A 15,406-nucleotide genomic window follows, 5' to 3' on the forward strand; every position below is an offset into this window, starting at 1 on the left:
AGAAGCTCATAAGCTCATTACATTGGGGGAGCTGCAAGTGCTGAGCAGGCCACACAGCTGGGATTTCCTCCCCTTCCCTCCCATCTCAGCAAACCAGCAGGAAAACTCCTGTGTGGTTGTATTTTTTTCCCAGTGCAGAGCTGGACCCTGGACCACGATGGACCAGGGTGGCCTCTTGTAGCACTTTGTCCCCACCAGAGCTGGCACCAGGCAAAGCCTGCTCCTCTCCTTACTCACAGAGTGTTTGGGATTAAAGGGGGAAATCCATCAGTAAAAATGCCAGAAAAGTGACTGCCAGGGCGAGAGAAACCCCCAGACTGCTGAGTGATGGGGCTGCTTTGAAATCCCTGGGGGATCACCTCAGCCTTGTGATGGATTCTTCATCTCCCAACCTCTCCCCAGCCGGGTTCACTTCAGCTGAACGGGATCAAAATGCCTTGAGCTTCAAAGATTCACCGACTGGCACTGATCCCAGCAGAGAGGTGTGGACTTCGATGTAAAAGATGCCACGGAGGCTCCGTCGGGGCTGGAATGTGCTGTGATGCTGCGGGAGCGTGCCGGGAGCGGGGGGGATTTCACACGGAAGCGTCAGACGAGTTCCCGGAGCGGCTGCAAAAATCACAGCTCAGCTCTTCAGCATCACTCCCAGGCACGGCTTCCTGCGAGAAAAATCACTTACCTACAGAGAGCTTGGCTCGTTTCTCTTCCAAATATTCCACCTTCGCTTCTCTCTGGGGTGGTTGGGTATTTCTGCCGGGGAGATGCTGTGGTATTTCAGAGGTGACCGGCAGGGACAGTGCGATCCCGGCACAGAGCTCCTGCTTGGGAACCGCCGCTGCTTCTGCTGTAGGCAGAGGGTGCTGCTCGGGCTTTGCCATGCCATTGCCAGCTGCATTCCCTCTCTCCCTGCCTGCTTTGGTGTTTCCAGCTGCATTCCCTCTCTCCCTGCCTGCTTTTGGGGTTTCCAGCTGCATTCCCTGCTCTCCCTGCCTGCTTTGGGGTTTCCATCTGCATTCCCTGCTCTCCCTGCCTGCTTTGGTGTTTCCAGCTGCATTCCCTCTCTCCCTGCCTGCTTTTGGGGTTTCCAGCTGCATTCCCTGCTCTCCCTGCCTGCTTTGGGGTTTCCAGCTGCATTCCCTGCTCTCCCTGCCTGCTTTTGGGGTTTCCATCTGCACTTCCTGCTCTCCCTCTCTGAATTTGGGTTTAGATCCATCCTGGATCTTCCTGCCCGAGCTTTGGCAAACCATTAACTCTCTCCTTTACCTGCATTTGGGGTTTGCAACTGCATTCCCTGCTCTCCCTGCCTGTATCTGAGGTTTCCATCTGGATTCTCTGCATTCCCTCCCTGAATTTGGGTTTAGATCCATCCTGGATCTTCCTGCCCGAGCTTTGGCAAACCATTAACTCTCTCTTTACCTGCTGCCTGCCTTCCCGGCGAAGTGCCAGCGTGTGCAGGGAGGCTCTCCCTGCCGGAGAGTTCCTGCATCCCCCCTGTGGGCAGGGATGCTCCTCCTGCCTCCCGCTCTCCCTCCAGAGCAGCGGCGTGCCCCACGCCACTCTTCCCTTAACACAACGTGCAGTGACAGGGGAAAACTGAGCTTTCCTCTGAACAGGAGGCATTTTGTGGCAAGGCATTTCCTGGGAGGAATTAGAGCTCGGTTTGGAGGTGTCCCAGCTGTGGGAGGGTGGCTGAGGAGATGCTGGTGGGGATCTCTGCCCATCTTCTCCCCGAGGGCAAGCAGGGATTTGCAGGGCTGTCCTGTGGAAGGGAAGGAGGTGTCTCGGTCTGATTGGTGTTGCCTGCTGGGGAGCTAAGCCCTGGGAAGATTAGCAGTGGGATCTGGGGGAAAATAGCTCTGCTGAGAGAGTGGGAGTGGAGTTGGGAGGGGAAGGATAATGAGCGCTGATTTGCGTTTGTTGTTAGGAAAATTTAGTGGGTTTATTGTTATGTTACACAAAGGAGCAACTGGGGTAATAATTCCAACTTCTGGCTGTCCCATGGGCTCCTTGTGTGGCTTTCTCCTTGTGCAAACAGTGACAGGCACCAGGCTGCCACTGCCTGCGGCTGCAGCTCTGCCAGGAGAGCAGAGCCAGCCCCACTTCCACATCCAAATACATAAAAATGCTTGAAAGGTGTTTCTCAAAGCCCTCCAGGTGATGTCTCCCATCCAGCTGTCACCAAAGCCATTTTCTGAGTGGCTGTGCCAGAGTTAAGGTCCACCCAGAGGAGGGGATGTGCTCCTGGCTGGGGGCTGGACTTGGTGACCTTTAAAGGTTCCTTCCCACCCAAACCAGTCTGTGATTCCCAGAGCAGCTCGGGTCTCCAGCACTGGCATCCCTGAGCTTTCAGGTCTCTCCTCTTTGCAGGGCAGACCTGCTGGGCACCAGGGTGCCCAGAGCAGCTGTGGCTGCCCCTGGATCCCTGGAAGGGCCCAAGGCCAGGTTGGACAGGGCTTGGAGCACCCTGGGATGGTGGAAGGTGTCCCTGCCCATGGCAGGGGGTGGACTGAGAGGGGCTTTAAGGTCCCTCCCAACCCAGGCCAGTCTGGGATTCTGTGACCCCCTGTGACCAGCCCTGGATGTGACAGGCCCAGCCCCCTGAGATAAAGACAAGCACAATGAATATTAGACAGTTCCAGATGATTTTTTTTTTTCTGATTTTCAACACTTCAGCTTTGCTGTTTTCTCAAGAGTTATTCCTGATTCTCACAGAAGCTCGTGGGAGCAGAATCAGCCCACAGAAAGTGGAGTTTTCTTAGTTGCACCTATTTTCTCTTGTGTTTCTGGCACCACATTTTTGTTTATGTTGTATTTTCAAAGAGAACAATGCAGGTTACAGAAAACACAAAACAGTGGCACCAGTTTCTGGGAAAACAAGCCCTGATCTCACCTGGTTTCTAGGTACCACTATAAATACTATTGGATGTTCAGATTGGCAGGCAAAGGGTTACTCTGTAAAACACTGTCTGACTTGATGGGTAGTAAATATAAAGTGTGAAGATTGCTGGGCTGTGGCAGAACTGTTGACTGCAGAGGATTAGAGTTGCTCAGCCCCAGGGATGCATAAAACTGGCACACACTGCTGCTGGAGCTTTGCTCCAAAAGAGAAGGGTCCCAAAAATGAATACAGGTTTTCCAGGACCTGAAATGAAAAGGGTTTTGTTTGATTTGGGTTAGCATCACCTTGTAACCCAAATGTCAGACTTATGTCACTCTATGATAATCCAAATTAAACCAAGCAGAAGCAGCACTGAAGCATCCTGGGCTCCCAGCAGAAATTCCTGGGCTCCCAGAAGAAATTCCTGGGCTCCCACATGCTCCATTCTCTGCTCTGTCAAGCCCAGGAGCAGTGGCAGCCAGGTTGGAAGGTGTTTTTAACCAGGCCCATGGTTTGGGCCAGCAGTGAATGCATTCCTGATTCCTAGAGGAGATTTCTGGTCTGTTGAACTTTCCAAAGGGGCATCTCAGGGGCTCTTCTGTGCCAAGGGGCACTGCCAGGCACTGGGCAGGGAAGATGCTCACATTTTCACAGCTCTGGCTTTTGTCAGACTCAGATCTCAGCTCTCTGTCTGGTTCACATTGAGGCAGGATGGTCAGGGAGGGCTCCACCAGGGAGGTGGTGCCTGCAGGGCCCAGAAAATCAGTGAAGGTTTTGCTGATTTGGTTCTGGGCTCCCAGTCCACCCCAGTCCACCCCAGTCCATCCCAGTCCATCCCAGCTCAGCTCAGAAAATCAGCAGCTTTGCTGATTTGGTTCTGGGCTCCCAGTCCAGCACATGGGCTGTGTTATTTAACAGAGATCACTCCTGCTTCCCACGGAGTCCCAACAACTGTGCTCAGGCAAAGAGAGCTCAGGGTGCAAGGGAGGGGAGCTGGAATCCAGCTGGGATTTGGGGGTGCTGGCTGAGCCTCCCCTGCTCCCCAGGATGGGTGGGACCATTTCTGTGGGCTCATACCTGGGGGTTTCAGGGCTCTGACCCCTCCCAGGGCTGCTGTGGGTGCCTTCAGACAGGCTCAGGGTGGGATTCAGGGCACTGCTCTGAGGCTTGGCTGGCTGAGAGAAGACCCCTGGCATTTTCTGCTCCTTTGAGGAGTCAGCCAAGCAGGGAAGGGAGGAGCTGCAGCCTGCTCTGGATGTGCCAGCATCCCCAGGAGCAGGAGGCAGCTCCAGCTCCCAGCCAGGGCTGGCACCAGCTGAGAGCTCACCTGGTGGCTCTGTGTGAGTGTTTGCCATCCCCGTGGCCCAGCAGCCCTGTCTGAGCCATGAAGCCTCGTCCTTGAGGCATTTCCTGGGAGATGGGACAGCAGGAATGCTGCAGAGAGCCATTGGTGTCAGCTCCTGGAGCTCCTGGTGTTCAGCTTTCAAAATCCAGGTGGATGGAGCCATTCTGGAAAGAGTCTCTCCTTTCAGAAGAACAAATTCTGAGCAGAACCTTCTGATCCCACCCATCCTTCTCCCTCACCTGCCTCAGTTTCCCACTTTTGGGTGCCTGTGGCAGCATTTCTCTGGCTGGGCACAGCAAGGGGGTGGCAGATGAGGATCAGGAGCCAGTGCCTCCCTCTCAAGGCCTCTCCAGCACCAAGAGTCATTTCAAAGGCAGGGCTGGTGTCGTCCCCGTGCTGACAAGAGGCAAGAAGATCCCTCACACGTGTTCTGCTTTCAGTGAGATGCTGTCCCTGGGAGCTGTCAATATCTCCAACATTTGATCCTGGCAGTTCCCAGCCCACGTGGGCTTGAGCAGAGCAATTTTTGTGAAGGTTTTTCTCTGTTTCTTTATTCTTCTAATGAGGGTTTTCAGCTGAGCTGTGTGAGTTCCTTTCTGTTTTTCACCCTTTCACTCATGGTTTTGTTGTTTTGGGGTTGTCATTTTGGTTTTTTTTTTTTTTTTTCCTCTGAGTTAAGTCTTTCCCTCTCTCATCTCCCAGGAAAAGCTGTAACAAAATTAAGGTGAGGAAAAAAGGGAAAATTTACTGGAACTGGTTCATGGTAACTTGCCAAGAATCTGAAAATTACCCTCTCAGACGGTCTGTATTAATTCCCTGATGCAGCAATGATAAATCCTTATTAAAGAGGATAACATAAGGAGATTTTCCTGCCTGTAGAAGAACTCCAGGGTGCAAACAATGAGGAACCCCATCTCCCTCTTGCCCATGACCCCTGGAAGTGTCCAAGAGGAGGCTGGACAGAGCTTGGAGCAACCTGGGATAGAGAAAGGTGTTCCCCCATGGGAGGGAGTGGATGGGATGAAATTTTAGGTCCCTCCAACCCAAACCAGTTTGAAATTCTGTGATTCTGTGATCACTTTGCAGATGCAGGTGTGACAGTGCTGACACCAGCCCTGAGGGGGTGACATTACATTGAGCAAGGGACATGGAGGGGAAGCCAGGTGCTGTCCCAGGTGCTGTGGGCAGTGTCTGTGCCCTGGCAGCAGCCCTGAACCTCTGCACTCCCCTGCTTGCAGCAGCTCCCTGGGGGCAGCAGGCAGGCAGGAATTGAAATGCAGCAGTTTCTGCTCTCTGCCCCTGTGGAGCAGCCTGAAGGTTCCTCTCACTCATGGGAGGAGTGAGGGGCTCCTTCCCTGCCACCCCAAGTGCAGCTCACGCCCTGCCCCAGCACCAGGGCAGGGAACGAGTGCCAAACTCCAGTCCTTGGCATTTCTGTGTTATTCCCAAGATCCCTGAGCTCCCCCTCTCTTCTCCTCTTCTTTATTCATGCACCATGCTGCCTTGCTGGGCTGGAGTGGGAAAAACCACTCTGCTTGTGCCTCATTACAGGGCTTGAGCCAGAGCCTCCACCAGAGCCATGGAAAGCTGTAGCTATGGAAACTCCCAACCCTTTTTCCTGGGGTTTTTTGGGTTTTTTTTAGAGCAGCAACGTGTGTCTCTTTGGAGATCCCAGGCAGGGCTGGCTGCAGCACCCAGGGAGTCCCCTGGTGTCACACAGCAAGCACAGAGCCAGCTCTGTGTCCCCAGGGCAGAGGAGGGGGACTGAGCAGGAAAAAGTGAGTTCCATGGAAAGGCAGAGCCCAGCACAGCTCAGGGGAGCTGGGGGGAGCAGGGTGACCCTGAGGGAGGTGTCACCAGCTGCCACAGAGCCACCCACAGCTGGCAGGGGTGGGCAGGGACAGAGGGGTGCTGTCTGAGCAGAGATGGGACGAGCACAGCCCTGGGGGATGCAGGGGGGAATTTGGGATCTCTGAGCCATCTCCAGCACCCAGGAGGACCCATCTGCTGTGGATGAGCCTGGGAATTAGTGGGTAGCACTCTCCCAACAGGGCACAGAGAGCCAAGTGCCCTCTGTGTGTTGGTGGTTGGGTGGAGGGTGTCCCTGAAGCTCTCAGGTTGCTGCATTTTATTTTTAAAGAGCTCCCTGGTTCCCAGCCTGGATCTGTGACTCCTGAGCAAAGGGAAGCAGGATGTGCAGCTCACAAAGGCTTTGATCTGCTGTGGATCTTCCCATCCCACGGAGATGTGCTCCCAGCCCTTGGAAGTGCAGAGCTGCTGGATTTAGTGCTGACTGGCAGTGCTCATGCTGCCCTTCCCCCCTGATCCATGGCTCAGCAGCAGCTGGGGATCGATGGCTCCTGCAGCTCCTGCCACATCTGTGGGGTCACCAGGGCAGGAGTGGGGCTCATCCCTCCAAACCCTGCTGGGGGCTGCCTGGAGCAGGGACCTGCTCCCAGCTCGCTGCTCCCCCGTGCCTGGCCAGGGGGAAACCACCTCATCAGGAAATGGGCTGGAATTTGATGGATTTCAGGCAATTTGGCTTCAAAGGCAGAGCTGTGACCAACTTCCCTGTCTGAATTGGGTGTTGGAGTAGCAGCATTTTCCCTGCCAGGCATGGCACTGCCAGAGCCAGAGAGCCAGAGCTCCTGGGGTGGCCAGAGGTGCTGGGATAAGCCAGAGGTGCAGGGATGAACCCAAACTCCTGGGAAGAGCCAGAGGTGATGGGATGAACCAGAGGTGCTGGGAAGAGCCAGAGGTGCTGGGATGAGCCAGAGGTGCAGGGATGAACCAAAGGTGCAGGGATGAAAACAGAGGTGCAGGGATGAACCCAAACTCCTGGGAAGAGCCAGAGGTGATGGGATGAGCCAGGACTGTATCCCTATCCCAGCTGTGCAGGGAGGCTGAAGCTGCAGCAGGGGCAGTGTGGCCAGGCAGGGCTCTGTGTGACTTTGAGCCTGCCTGAAGCAGAAGCCAAAAGGTGCAAGCACGAGCTCTGAAGCACTCAGGGCTTCCATTAGCACAGCTGGATGGCAGCAGAGGTGCCTCAGCCCATGATTTCCCATAGGGAGGGTTCTCCATGCAGAGGCTGTGGCATGTGCACAGCCACAAATCCCAGGAGCTAAAGCAGCCACAGGGAGAGTTTCTGCTTCTGCTGCTCTGTGTGGCCATCAGAGGGTACCAGGACCTTGCTGTCCCTCTGTGCGGTGTCCCTGGCCTGTAAATCCTTGTTCCCAGGATTGTTGTGGATGGCAGTGCTGCTCCCATCCCATCCCATCCCATCCCATCCCATCCCATCCCATCCCATCCCATCCCATCCCATCCCATCCCATCCCATCCCATCCCATCCCATCCCATCCCATCCCATCCCATCCCATCCCATCCCATCCCATCCCGTCCCATCCCGTCCCATCCCGTCCCGTCCCGTCCCGTCCCGTCCCGTCCCAGTGCTGATGCCCCTGGGAGCAGGAGACATGGGGAAGAGCACAGGGAAGAAAAACCCCTAAATTCTGTAAGAATTAAAAATGGAAAATGAGGGTTGTACATGAGAGGGGAATCTTTGGGATCAGGTGTTCTGGGAAGTCTGAACCTCTCAAGTACCTCAGAAATGGGGAAAGAGAGAAGGGAAATGGGGCCAGGAAACTGGGATAAAAAGGAGGCTGCATGCTCCAAAAATTTGAGAGATCCCAGGGGATGCCCCATGGCCTCTCCTTTATTGGAATAAAGCCAGAGAGGATTCCTCTGTCTCTTTTTTGGATGTAAACCTCTGGTGTTTGTAGGTTAATTTTCCTAGCACTCGATGTCACCAAGGCCCCTGTAGGTACTTTCAGGATGTGACCGTTCAATTTCTCAGCGGGACAGAGCAAGGTGGGCACTTCATCAGCGCAGAACTGTCCACTGTCACCTCCCCCAGTCACTCTGGAGCGAGGACAGCAGGAGGGGACATTCCCAAGGGCAGCATCCAGGTGATTCAGCGGTTCCCCCGTCCCTGCCAGCAGCACAGCCTCCCTGCACGGAGCATCTGCAGGCGCTGAAATTCCTGCCTGCCCTTGTGCTTAGTCAGCCTTCACGGCACTTTGATGAGCTGTGCAAATATTGTTTCTGTGAGGCTGATTTGCTTGTGCTCAGTGCCATTAGTGCCTCATTAGTGCCGAGCACGCAGCGCCGGGATGGGCAAGCCCTGCATCCAAGGAAACCTCCTCAAGTGTGCTGGAAACTCAGCCTGAGAGCGAATCTCTGCTGTGAAACCCTGTGCAGGATCCCTGACTCTGCCGTGAACTTCTGCTTTTTTTGAGCTTCAGGAAACCCCACAGTTTGGAGTGGCTCTTGCTGTAGGATGGATCTCTGGATCAGCCCCAGCCTCCTCTGCTGGGTTTTGCTGTCAGTGAGCTGCTGGCACACAGGAATGCAGCCTGGCTGCTCTGGCAGGTTGGGAGGGTCACACCTGGTGACCTTTAAAGGTCCCTTTGACCCAAAATTCAGTTCTGTGGCAGGGACACCTGCAGAGGTGCTTATACAGTGTGTCCTTGGTATTTGGAAAAAGTTTATACAACAAGGATTGACATGTGACATTTAACAAAACACTTTTCACTATAAAATCCAAGGGGTTAATTATCTGTAATACCATTTTAATATGTGCTTATATTGAATTATAACAGGAGCAGGCAGAAGGAGCAGCTCAGGGTGAGCCATTCCCCACCTCAGCACTGCTGCCCTCAGGAGGGGACAGGGAGCACACAGCACTGCTGCAGGCCCTCTGCTTGAAGTGTTTTTCATCTGGAAAGCCACGTTCCTGCCTGTGTTTCTGGCAGCTGCCCTGCCCTCTGGCTCTGGTGATGCAAAGCCTCCTGCTGGCACCTTGCCTGGCTGTTCCCAGAGCCCAGCTCTCATTCATTGACTGGGTAGGATTACAGGAACTGGGGGAAATGCACGAGGAAGGCTGGATTTGCCACCAAACTGGTGCTGGCTCCTGCTTTATTTGCTGCTTTCCCCCCTCCTTCACACCGATGCTCTCTGGTGTTTGCCTTTGGGCAGAGCTGTGGCACTTACAGAGCTCCAGGGCGAACACAGAGGAGTGTAAGCCAGGCTTATCCTGAATTTACACCATCAAGGGCTCACATCCAGCCTGCTCTGCCCTGGACAGTTTATTGCAGTGAGATTTCTTGTTCTGGATCAAGGTCCTGAATTGCTGTCTGCACCCAGCTTGGGGACAGAAAGCAGCAAGGCCCAGTGGCTTAGGGCAGTGACATCTGGGACAGCCAGCACCCCTCACATGCTCTCTGTTTCCCTGGCATGGTGCTGAGCTCTTTTTCTTCCTTCTGAGGCAGGGCCTGACCAGCAGTGCCAGGGTCAGGACTGGTGGCAGGTGGATGAGCTGGGAAGTGGCTGCATTGCCCACCAGGGTCCCTGCAGTGCTGCTCTCCCTGCAGCACACAGGCTCAGGCTCATCTGCCCCCACACAGCTGCTCAACACCCACTTTCCACACAGAACTTAAATCTCCCCAACCCCATCACCCCCCCCCCTTGAGGTCCTTCCCTTGGATCTTTGCCAGTGAGCTGGTCCCCCTCTTCCCCAGCAGCCTGGATGGGGGTCAGCCTGGGGGCTGTGCTGGGCTCAGTCCCCCCTCAGAGGCCCTTCCCTGGTGCTGGAGGACACCCAGGCTCTCGGTGCACAAACAGCTTGTCCAAGCCCAGAGCAGAGCCAGGGCTGTGCTTGTGCACAGCAGAGCCAGGACAGGCAGGGTGGTGTCACTCCAGGACACGGCGCTGGCCTCCCCTGCTCCCTGCCGAGCCTGGGATGGCTGTTTTCCTTTTTTTGCTCCTTTCCTTTCTCCATCTGGGCTGTTTGGAAGCAGAGGGCAGAGCTGAGCCCTGCTCCCCTGCACAAACTGTGAGACAGGGGCAGGGGCTCACGCTGAGGTTTGAGCTGAGTGTCCCTGGAGCAGGGGGGGTTCTGTGTTTGTCCCTGTGTGTTCTCCAAGGTGGGCTCTCAGCTCCCTGTTGTTCCCTGGATCAGAGGGTGTTTCTACCTGTGTCTGTCCCTGTCTGTCCCCCAAGGTGGGATCTCAGCTCCCAGGAGCTCCCTGGAGCAGGGGGTGTTTGTTTCTGCCTCTGTTTGTCCCTGTGTGCTCACCAGGCTGGGCTCTCAGCTCCTGCCTGCCCCAGTGCTGGGCACCAGGCAGGATCAATCCTGCCAGCACTCCTGTCTCTGCTGCCAGCTGGCACTTTGTACCCAGTCTGGCTGTTCTGTCTGAATCTCCAGCTCCTGGGGACAGGTGAATGGGGGCAATTCCCACATTTGGTGGTGAATAGAGGGCTGTGCTGCCTCTGCCTCCCAGGGCTGCTGGGGGATGCAGTGGCAGTGCAGAGGGACAGGCTTTGGGACCCAGCTCTTTGCATGTAAAACACGATCTCCTTGTGAAGCAGGCACAGCTTCAGTGCCGCTAGCATTCCCTTTCTTTAACCTCTTGCCATGGCAGCACTTCCAGCTGGTGCAAAACCCTTTGGAGTGACTTGGTTACCCTGCAGATGGGACTTGGGGTGGGATGGGACAGCTGAAAGCCTCATTTATTTAATTGCTCAGAAGATTATTCTTCATCCCTGCAAGTTGGCTTAACTGGGTGCTCAGAGGAACCTCGAAGCAGTTTCCTTTTCCATCCCCAGCTTCAGCAGGCAGGATCAGGCCAGTCCACAGGAGCCCCTGGAGCTGGAGCTCAGCTTTCCAGAGCCAGGTATTTGCTGGAGCCTTGGTTTGGGCTGAGCTCAGCCCCCCCAGCTGCTGGGAAGCCTTCCTCCCACGCAGCCCTCCCCAGAGGCTGCACAGAGCCAGGCACAGCTGTGAGCAGCCTCTCCCCACACCGGGCACCCCTGGTGGTCCAGGGGCCATGTTCAAGGTGCTGGGGAGGTGGAAAGAGGATGATTTATCACTCCAACCCTTCTCCTCCCAATCACTGTTGTTCAGGTGAATCTTCCCCCAGCCCCTGGGTTGGGCAGCTCCTCGTGGCAGTGCCCAAGGGAAGGCAGGAATCACAGAATCACAGAATCAAAAAATCACAGAATCACAGAATGAAAAAATCACAGACTCACAGAATCACAGACTCACAGAATCACAGAATCACAGAATCACAGAATCAAAAAAATCACAGAATCACAGAATCACAAAATCACAGAATCACAGAATCACAGAATCACAGAATCACAGAATAATGAGGTTGGAAGAGACCTCTAAGATCATCGAGTCCAACCCATGCCCTAACACCTCAACTAGACTCTAAACACCAGGTGCCATGTCCAGTCTTTTATTTAAACACATCAGAGGGTGAGGCAGACCCAGCCCTTAGTGAACAGCTCAGCCTCAAACCCACACCCTCAGCCGTGGCAAGGATGTGCAAAGCAGGCAGGGGGCACAGGGCTGTGTCTAAAACCAAACAGCTCCTGCAGGACTTGCAGGGTCTGGGAACTGTGAAATGGTTTTGGTTTGTAGCAGCACAGCCTGTCCTTTTCACTCTGAGGAAGGAGAAGTCTTGCATCAAGCCCTGTGTGCTCCCAGTACCCCCAGGGCCACCATGGCACTGGGGACCCCCTTCCTACAGCAAAGGGATGATGGGCTGGGGGCAAACAGCCTGTGTGGGGTTAAACCCCCCCTGCAGCCCCTTCCTGCTGCCTGCCAGGGATGGGTGATGGTCTGGGGGCTGAGTTTGGATGGGTTCAGGCATCACTGGGAGCTGCAGGGCTCCTAAAGCTGGAGGAAGGAGCTGAGCTCTCCTGGGATTGAGTCTCCCTGCCTGAGCTCCTCAGAGCAAGGCTCCTGCATACCTTCTCCAAGACCACAGCAGAGCTGCAAAGCACTTCCTTTTACCAGGATATTTATTGCTAAATATATGAATCTGGGAGCCTGTGGAGCGTGAAATTAGGAACAAATGTAAAAAGGAGGTCTAGACAGGAATTGTTCAGCTTATGGGCCTCCACATGCTCTGCTTTCCTCCCCCTTTGCACGCTGGAGGGTTTAAAGCTTCCAGGTATGCAGCTTTAATCAGAGAAGTATGTTTGGGGAGGGGAAAAGACAGAAATGCAAATGGTGCAGCTCCGGAGGGAGCAGTGGCTGCGATGCCACGTCTGCTGGACAGGAACCATGGCAATTGGCTCCTTGCAGCCCTGGCTTGTGCCCCGGGGCTTTAATTCATGGGTGGAAGAGCCGGAGAGCCCTCCCTGGCACAGCTCTGCCCGCCACCTCCCATCTCGGGCTGCAGAGCCCTCCCTGGCACAGCTCTGCCCGCCACCTCCCATCTCGGGCTGCAGAGCCCTCCCTGGCACAGCTCTGCCCGCCACCTCCCATCTCGGGCTGCAGAGCCCTCCCTGGCAGCTCTGCCCGCACCTCCATCCGGGCCGGAGAGCCCTCCCTGGCACAGCTCTGCCCGCCACCTCCCATCTCGGGCTGCAGAGCCCTCCCTGGCACAGCTCTGCCCGCCACCTCCCATCTCGGACCGGAGAGCCCTCCCTGGCACAGCTCTGCCTGCCACCTCCCATCTCGGACCGGAGAGCCCTCCCTGGCAGAGCTCTGCCTGCCACCTCCCATCTCGGGCCAGCGTGGTGATGCTGTGTGATGGGTGCAGCTCCCATCCCTGAGATCCTGCAGGGCTCAGTGGCCACCCCAGAGCCAGGTTCCTGTCCCAACCCTGCACCTCCTGCCCTTGGCTCCAGGGCAGCGTGGGGATTGCAAATGGGAGCAGCAAAGGGCCCAGGGATGGGCATTTCCAGCTGGCACCTGGCCCAGCCAGGAGCCTCCATCCCTCTTTAAGCAGCAGCCAAAGTTTCTAAATCACGAATGCATCGTTTGCAAACCCTTCCCGCGGCTGTGCTGCTCCCCCCGAGCCTCCTCAGAGCGTTTTCCCCGAGGAATGGGGGCAGGATTTGGCCCTGCTCTTGCCCTGTGGCCGTGGGGTGTGAAAGGGGTGTGAGGAGCCGTGGAGCCATCGGGATAAATTCCCTTCCCTCCTCCCGAGCTGCTCAGCAGCAACAAAAAACGTGATGCTGCTTTATCCATTCAGCACTCACCCAACTTTAGCAGGACATTAAGTGCCTGAAAATATGGCCCAGGTTTGTTTGCTTTGGCAGCAGGTTAAATCCCTGACAGATACAGTTGCTTTTCCTCGGGTGCTGAAGTAATTTGGGGCTGGGGTGGCTGGTTTTTGGTTTAACCTGATAGCACGAGCTGGGAGCCAGCTTTGTTAAAGCACTTGGAGAGTAGGTGGTCAGGGTAGGATTTCTCCCTTAATTTATGTCTCTCCTGCTGTTCCCAGCCCAAGCTAAAATGTTGCTGGAGCTTTATTTGTGCCAGTTTTAGTGCCACTGTCTGGTGGCTGCTGGCAGGTGGGAGCAGGCAGGCACCCTGTCTCCCCAGCATCCTTCCTGGGGCACAAAGCTGTGTCTGATCCTGGGGTGGAGAGGAGCTCGAGGCCTCCTGTCAGCATTCAAGGCAGGGATGCTGAAAGCAAACCCCTGCTGGTGTTGCAGGGCTCGTGCTGTGCATGATACACAACATCTGCCCTCTGGGAGAGCCCAGGGACAGGGACAGGGACATGGACCTTCTGTCCCTGCTCTGTTCCCTGTGCTGTGCCAGCTCCCAAGGGGTGTTCCAGGAAGAGTGCTGGTGGTACCCCAAAACACAAGCTAAGCTGCAGCATCTCTGTGATGACCACTGACAGCTCACCTGGGGCTGTCAAACATCGTCCTGGGGTGCCCCCAGAGCCCCCCAGCACTGTGGCTTGGCCGTGGTGAAGTGGAGGATCCTGGTGCCTTGGACAGGTCCTGCTCTCAGGGAGGGCAGCACCCCTCTCCCTGCAGTCATTAAAGCTCACTTAGCAGCTGGGGTTACTCCAAATTAAAATACCACATTGTTTTCATGGGGAAAATGGATTAGAGGCTCAGAGAAAATGAGTGCAGATCAGAAATCCTTCTGGCAAAGCTCCTTCTCCCATCACTGGAGCTTTCTGCCACCAGGTAGGAGCTGGGAGAGTGCCCTTAGTGGCTTGGTGTTATTTCCCTTGGCTCTCCCTCCTGGTGTGACCCCAGAGCTGCTTCTCACTCAGTCTCTCACCCAGTTCATTAAGTTTTTTAACCCTTACACCTGCAATGGCATTTTTGGAGATGGCATTTTTGGGGACTCCCCGGTGACTTTCCACGGGTGCCCAGTAGATCCCGATTCTGCCCTTCAGAGCCCTCCTGCTTTTTAACCCACTTCAAAGGGGGGTAAGCAGAGATTTTGGGGCTCTGCAGCCCAGCCCCTCACCCCGTGCACTCCATTTTGCAGGCTGTTAATGGAGAAGAGGGCGGATGACAGCCGGGACCGTGGTCATCACAGGTGGAATATTAGCGACTGTCATTTTACTCTGTATCATCGCCGTCCTCTGCTACTGTAGGCTCCAGGTAAGGCTGGGGGTGCCTCAGCGGGGAGGGCTGACGGTGTGGGGGCTTTGGGGGTGCCAGCTGAGCCCCTCCCGTTTCAGTACTACTGCTGCAAGAAGGATGAATCCGAGGAGGACGAGGAGGAGCCCGACTTCGCCGTGCACTCGCACATCCCTCCGCTGCACTGCAACCGCAACGTAGTGCTGACCAACGGCCCCTCGCTCTACTCCTCATCCCCCTTCGCCAAAAAACCAGCCCAGAGCCGGCCCAGCTGCCCCAGCTGCACCCCCTACGAGCCCCCAACCTCCTTCCTCCAAGAACCCCCAACCTCCTTCCTCCAGGAGCCCCCCACCTCTTTCCTCCAGGAGCCCCCTACATCCTTCCTCCAGGAGCCCACCGCATCCTTCCTGCAGGAGCCCACCGCATCCTTCCTGCAGGAGCCCCCCACATCCTTCCTCCAGGAGCCCCCCACATCCTTCCTGCAGGAGCCCCCCACCTTCTTCCTGCAGGAGCCCCCCGAGGAGCTGCACAACGGGGGGGACAGGGTGAGCTACAAGACGGTGAGCCAGGAGGACCTGGCGCTGCCCGTGTCCAACCTGCAGGCGCTCAACCCCAACCGGCTCTCGGCCATGCGGGAGGCGTTCTCCCGCAGCCGCAGCATCAGCACCGATGTGTGAGGTGCCGCCTCCCCAGCCAGCCCCGAGGGCTTCGGACAGCGGGGACGGCTGGTTGGAATTCGCGGAGGAGTTTTGAATAGGGAAAAAAGGAAAAAAAAAAAA

The 15,406-nt window shown here is 55.8% G+C and overlaps 1 protein-coding gene across 1 annotated transcript; it reads left to right on the plus strand.

The window, feature by feature from the left end:
• The first annotated feature begins 14,555 nt into the window (after nt 1-14,555).
• FAM163B (family with sequence similarity 163 member B) lies at nt 14,556-15,304 on the plus strand. Its single transcript, XM_050981160.1, has 3 exons — nt 14,556-14,648; nt 14,729-14,952; nt 15,136-15,304. Exons 1-3 carry the CDS (start codon nt 14,556-14,558, stop codon nt 15,302-15,304), a joined length of 486 nt encoding a protein of 161 aa, XP_050837117.1.
• The last annotated feature ends 102 nt before the right edge of the window (nt 15,305-15,406 follow it).

The sequence above is a fragment of the Serinus canaria genome, chromosome 17 (assembly GCF_022539315.1).
Source record: "Serinus canaria isolate serCan28SL12 chromosome 17, serCan2020, whole genome shotgun sequence".
NCBI lineage: Eukaryota > Metazoa > Chordata > Aves > Passeriformes > Fringillidae > Serinus > Serinus canaria.

Bases quoted from the DNA above. Each gene is read 5' to 3' on its own strand.
- FAM163B (XM_050981160.1), top strand. From the start codon at position 14,556: ATGACAGCCGGGACCGTGGTCATCACAGGTGGAATATTAGCGACTGTC. The intron at 14,649-14,728 runs GTAAGGCTGGGG...CTCCCGTTTCAG, and splicing joins TCTGCTACTGTAGGCTCCAG to TACTACTGCTGCAAGAAGGA. The intron at 14,953-15,135 runs AACCTCCTTCCT...CTTCTTCCTGCA, and splicing joins TCCTTCCTCCAAGAACCCCC to GGAGCCCCCCGAGGAGCTGC.